The 1,259-nt window shown below is 67.8% G+C and overlaps 1 protein-coding gene across 1 annotated transcript in view; it reads right to left on the bottom strand.

Moving 5' to 3' along the window:
* Positions 1 to 310: 310 nt before the first annotated feature.
* TMEM161A (transmembrane protein 161A) overlaps positions 311 to 1,259 on the bottom strand; it is a gene marked incomplete at its 5' end in the record, with an annotated part of 3,770 nt that continues 2,821 nt past the window's right edge. Inside the window, one exon of the mRNA XM_029963939.1 lies at positions 311 to 1,163. Within this exon, the coding sequence (XP_029819799.1) occupies positions 827 to 1,163 (337 nt within the window). The remainder of the gene's footprint in view (positions 1,164 to 1,259) is intronic.

The raw sequence follows: 1,259 nt of genomic DNA, 5'->3' as shown, positions 1-1,259 counted from the left end.
CCCAGACCTGCTAATCCTGTTTCATGCAGCTGGACCAGCACCCACCACGTGGCAGAGCTGGGCTGAGAGGGACGAGGGGCCCTGGCCCCTGTCCCCACCCCCACAGCCAGCGGGGCTGAGCGGTGTCACCAGCCCCGGGGTGACCCCAGTGCTCAGGGAAGGGACAGGGACAGGCACTGAGCTGGGCTGGGGTGAGCCAAGGTCTCCTCCTCGAGCGTGGTGCCAAAAAGCAGCTGCACCCACGTGTGGGACCCCCTGCCCTGCTCGGGGGGGGACTTTGGGGACACAAAAGTGCAAACCAAGCAGCAGCTTTTGGGTCACTGATTTATTCCTAACCCGGCCAAGGCCGAGGCTGCTGGGCCTGAGGGCTCACAGGGAGCACAGGGATGATGCCAAGGAGCTCTGACCCAGCTGGCCGTGGCAGAGACCCTACAAAAACACCCTCAGCTGGCGGAGGCAAACGCGAGGCAGAGCACACCCCGAAGTCCCTGCTGGAGGTCCCCACCACCTCCTCTGCCCAGCAGGTACCAACCTGGGCTGGCAGGAGCTGCTGCTGCCCTGGAGGAGGGCACAGCAGTGGAGTGTCCCCACGCTGGGTCAGGAGGGGGCAGAGGGGCTGCAGGGGGTGGGAGCAGGCACGGTGGTGACGGGTGACAGGGGTGGGCAGTGCCCACCCTGACCCGGGCACGAAACCCGTCCTGCCCTGAGCTGGCAGCAGAAACGTCCCCCCACGTGTCCACGGGTGCCACCAGCACGTGCAAAGGGGGGAGGAACCGGCCAAGGCAGGAGCAGCAGCCGGGCACGGGCACGTCCCAGCTCCCCCCAGTCAGGACCCCGCCAGGTACTGGTGGAAGTAGAGGCCAAAGAGGCTGGTGACGACCTGGCAGGCGGCCACCCACCAGGTGAGGAAGGAGAAGAGCCCCCGGAGCAAGGGGGGGGTGAAGATGCAGTCCAGGATGCCCGTGATCTGCTGCACCACCACCTGCACGTCCTCGCCCTCCTCGCCCGCCGGGCCCGGCACCGCCACCGCTGGGGACACCGGGGGGGGCTCCGGGTACAGCCCCCAGGAGAGGTGCCCTGTGGGACAGAGGGGACAGGGCTGGGGGGGCGGTCCCTGAGCTGCAGCCTCGTCCCCACAGAGCCCCAGCACCCTCCCTGGGGGTCTGTGCCAACCGCAAACCAGGGAGAGTCACGGAATAGAATCCCAGAACGCCCCGAGCTGCACCCCCAAGGATCATCAACCCAACTCCTGGCCCTGC

Source organism: Manacus vitellinus, unplaced genomic scaffold (genome assembly GCF_001715985.3).
Source record: "Manacus vitellinus isolate BGI_N305 unplaced genomic scaffold, ASM171598v3 scaffold_64_pilon, whole genome shotgun sequence".
NCBI lineage: Eukaryota > Metazoa > Chordata > Aves > Passeriformes > Pipridae > Manacus > Manacus vitellinus.
This window is presented reverse-complemented; position numbering and strand designations above follow the sequence as displayed.